The 4,356-nt window shown below is 41.6% G+C and overlaps 1 protein-coding gene across 1 annotated transcript; it reads right to left on the bottom strand.

Moving 5' to 3' along the window:
* Window positions 1-2,298: 2,298 nt before the first annotated feature.
* LOC145470270 (uncharacterized protein KIAA1958 homolog) lies at window positions 2,299-3,932 on the bottom strand. Its single transcript, XM_081454100.1, has one exon. It carries the CDS (start codon window positions 3,652-3,654, stop codon window positions 2,299-2,301), a length of 1,356 nt encoding a protein of 451 aa, XP_081310226.1. The 5' UTR covers window positions 3,655-3,932.
* Window positions 3,933-4,356: the final 424 nt, after the last annotated feature.

Below are 4,356 nucleotides of genomic sequence, written 5' to 3'. Positions count from 1 at the left end.
CGTTTTCCATTATCTCTGACCAGGTAAATAAATTATTGGAGCATATGCATTTGTAAAAGGCCGCAGGAAAACAGGTATAATTGCCGGCGTAGTCCATAAGAAACCAGTTTCCAATGAGTAGATGAGGAAACTGTTCGACTAAGCAAGCTCGGATCGGCCGAGAGCAAGAATCCCGCACAGCTACAGAGGACGACCTAGTTTTATCTCAGTCTCTTTTTTGGCCGACGACGACGAGAGAATCAACGACAGCTAGCGCCAACAATTCTGTCCTTGCGAAAAACACCTCAAGGAGTTGAGCGTTTTGAGCTGAACCGAAGTAAGCCCGGTTCTTTACCAGCCACGAAAAACCACCAGGGTGGCCTCGGAGATTCTGAAGATGAATCTGACGCTAAGATAGTTTCTGTCCTTGACTCTAAAACTGACCAACAGTGAGCTCCACACATACAGCTCGAAATGCCAAGGCTTTTAAAGCAAGGGAATCCTGAGAGAGATCTTGTCGAGAATAATTTTGGCACAACGTCTGTGTCACATGGCGATCAAAGTTTTCCGCAGCATTATTACGATGGCAATGTGCAAGTGCACAATTATTTGGCTCTTCTCCATGACTCGAACTTGAACGCTTTTCAAACTTTCTGACCAAGGTTATATCTCCTTCATTTGATAGACGTTTCTTGAATTCTACTTGATTGCAATTTCATTCAGCAAATTCGCTTGCTTCGCTCTCAAAGTTTTCATTCAACTAACTTTACAAACGGCGCGCATGTCATGTGATTTCCCACTTGTTGTTGTTTTTGTCACATCGACTTCCAGTCGTTTTGTAAAATTAAAATCCAATAAAATTAAGCTATATTTCCAAGAATACAAACGCACCGAATTTAATAAAACAATTATTCCATTCGCACTTGTTGGATATGAGATTGGTTATAGCCAACTCGGCCCTACGGGCCTCGTTGGCTATTTACCATCTCATATCCAACGCGCGCTCATGGAATAATTGTTAAGTAAACGAGGCCGGGTTGCTCGGAAGCCGGTTAACGCTAACCCGGGATTAAAGTTAACAGAAGTATAAATAGCTCTTGTATACAAATGTTTTTCACTGCCTTTGGTTTGTGTATTTTGAGATTACTCAAACTCAAAACAGAAGGCCAAACAATATACAGAAAAAGTTACAAAATTCAAATCAAAGTTCTCGCTAAACCTGGGTTATCTTAATCGGACTTTGAAAAACCCGGCCTGGGAGCTCCACTTTTAGGCTTGGCTAAATCTATATATTACAATTTGTAAATTGCAATGTTAAAGTACTAGGTGGAAGATTGCATTCACCAAGTTTGAAGGATCTAGCTTGGCTAAAAGACGCTAAGTTAACTTTTATAATTTTCCATACATTTGTCTTTAAATCTGGCTGGGTAGACGCCGTTTGCGGGAAAAAAATCACAGACAAATGCAAGGAAAATTAGAAAAATTAGCTGAGCGTCCTCTAGTCAAGCTACATCCTCCAAACTTGGTGAATAAAATCTTCTACCTGTGTTTTAACGTTGCGATCCACAAATTGTGTAAAATTCAATTTTGGAAAAAGTTATTTGTAATCGGATTCCCATACAAACACTGTAATTTCTGACCGCTTTGCCTTCCTGTCGAGATGGCGTCGAAAACCGTGATAAGGCCTATCGTAATATAGCTGGTATTTTGCCCGCTACAACGCGCCCATTCATTGGCTAATTCATGGTCACATGACATCTAACAATGAAACTGTTTCCTGCCAAATGCCATGAGCGGGCAACATTGCGAAAACTATGACGTCAAACGGGAAACAGTTTACTGTTGCCCGCGAAATGTTGACCGCTGTTACATGTCATTTGTCAGTAAAGTGATTATTTGTTTTCCACCTGTTTGGCCTATTTGTTTTGCTATTTAACAATTATTCCATGAGACCGCGTTGGATATGAAGTGATTAATAACCAACGAGCGCGTAGCGCGAGTTGGTTATGATCACTTCATATCCAACAAGGTCGAATGGAATAATTGTTTTAGTATATTCTCAAATCGGGTTTTTGCCGCCGATTTTTATTTCAACAATTTTACAAAGCGGTGAAAAAAACATACAACTTCCGGTCACATGCGCGCCGTGATCACCTGATTATTACATCACTGAATGAGCTGAATGAAATTTGACAGCTTCACAAACGACAAACTGTGGTCAACTGTTAAACAAAATCAACCTTGAAATATTCAACCGTTCAAATGCAAGGGAAAAAGACCGCTTCGGAAGCTTTCAAGTGTTTAAATAGTGTTCAAAGTTCAGGAAGATTTTCCTGATTCTCCGCCTCCGTAGTAGTTGTGAACTTGGACATTGCAGTTGAAGAAAACCTGCGGAAAGCTTCTTCGCTCGCTTTGCCGAACCTCGGTGTTTACGAACTGATTTTGGACTAAAACTGTCCCTTCACTTTGAGGTTGCCGTTCTTGCTGGCCGTGGCATTGGTTTTCTTTCTCAGCTGCAGAGATACCAGTGCATGGGGAAGCTTCAGAGGCTCCGGCTGAGACAAAATCACTGAGAACGTGCGACATCTTCTTTTGCTGTTCTATGGATGGGCGATCATTGTACGATTCCACCGCCTGGTCTGATCTGTGTCCCGTAACAGACTTTATGTGTCTGGTTTCACAGTTATGGTCAGACAGAACTGTAACTGCTGTCGCCCTGAGGCAGTGGTTGGTTAGATGGGGCTCTATGCCAGCTCGCCTGCTCATATTTTTCAACATGTTGTCCAGCATGCTCGAGCCAACCGGCGAGTTGCAATACCAGATTTTGTCATCTGTTGGACTGAATTTCTGACTTTGGCCGTCTCTTGGTTTTTGGAAAAGAGCTTCGGAACTCGGGTTCAGGTGATGTAGGTAGTTTTTGATTGTTTTCACTGGGCACCTCTGAGAACCAGCAACGGCAAAGATCTTCGCGTCGGATTCATCCTCAGAGTCTCCAAGGCCGCCTTGATGATTTTTTGTGCTGCGCAGTGAACCAGGCTGTCGTCTGTTTAACTCAAAATACTCGACACCTCTAGGCGTTGTTCTTAGGGAGAGCATTCCAGGGTTCAACTGCCGCTGATTTTCTCTTCCTCGTCGTCCGAAGAAAAGGGTGAGATAAAACCATGCCGTTCTCTGCAGTTGGGCTGGATTTTGACTGTCGGCCGGCCCAAGTTCGCCGCTTTCAAAGAGCCTCTGGATTTGATCTTTTGACACTGCTTTCTTATGGACAACTCCAGCTATTTTACCCGTCTTTCTGAGATCCTTTACAAAGGCATCCAAAACTTTATTGGCTTCGGTAAACACAGCGTCGGAGATGATAGAAAAAGGCTTGTTGTTTGGTGGCGAGCGAAGAAAGCGATCTATGGCGGCTCGAATGGACTTCATGGATGTGTTTTTGTAATACCTCCCGTCTTTCTTCCTTGCGGAGGTGTAGAAACATTTAAGGCATTCATTTAGCTCCTCTTTGGACATGTCTTCAATTCGTTTCGAAAATTTTGTGGCAACAGGACTTGACAGCCATTCTGTAAATAACGAGGTAAGAATTTTTGTCGTTGTTACGAATAAATTATCAAAATATCGACAGTGAACGTAACAATTGTTGCTAGTTTTTGAGTAAAACTCCCACATACGTACCATTAAATATGTTCATGCCGAACTTTGTGGCTTTCTTCGTTTTTTCTGGGATAGCATTGTCTAATATCTCTTGAAGTTTAGAGGGAGACAGCTCCTGAAACCTGCCAGTATCGGCCATTATGGAGAGCTGAAGTTAAAAACTTCGTGCGGAAAATTTTTAAACTTGGCGCATTATTTTCCATATTAGGTAAAACTCCGACTAATGGCTCATAGTCGGAGTTTTTGAGCCAATTAGAGAGCTAGAAATGCAATAGTCGGAGCTGAGAATATACTAAATAACATTAGCCACGGGAAACATTGAGATTCTCGGGACCAGACATTGTGCTAATTATTTACCCTATAGAATGTTACGTTTTAGTGTTCCTTTTTGTTAGGCGACTTAAGAAGCTATAAAACTTTACCCTGTGTAGCTTTTCGCTTACAAATCCAATTAACTATAGTCCTCTTAGTCCCTAGCTCGGAATGGAACACAGTGTTTCTTCGAAATTCATTTTAAACCGAAAACGTTAAAGAAAAAGTAATACCACTTAAAGCGGTATTAGTAAATTCAGTTTTCATCTACATAGTTGCTAAGCAACGTGACACAAGCATACGTTAGTTGCTAAGCAACAGATAAGTCAGCAACGTGACAGTTTTAATTTTGGAATACACTGGGTGGTCGCCCTAAGTTTGTTTTTTTTGTTTTTTTTTTTTTTTATGGGATAA

Source organism: Orbicella franksi, chromosome 15 (genome assembly GCF_964199315.1).
Source record: "Orbicella franksi chromosome 15, jaOrbFran1.1, whole genome shotgun sequence".
Taxonomy (NCBI): domain Eukaryota; kingdom Metazoa; phylum Cnidaria; class Anthozoa; order Scleractinia; family Merulinidae; genus Orbicella; species Orbicella franksi.
The sequence above is the reverse complement of the archived record's forward strand: the minus strand, read 5'-3'. Positions and strand labels throughout refer to the sequence as shown.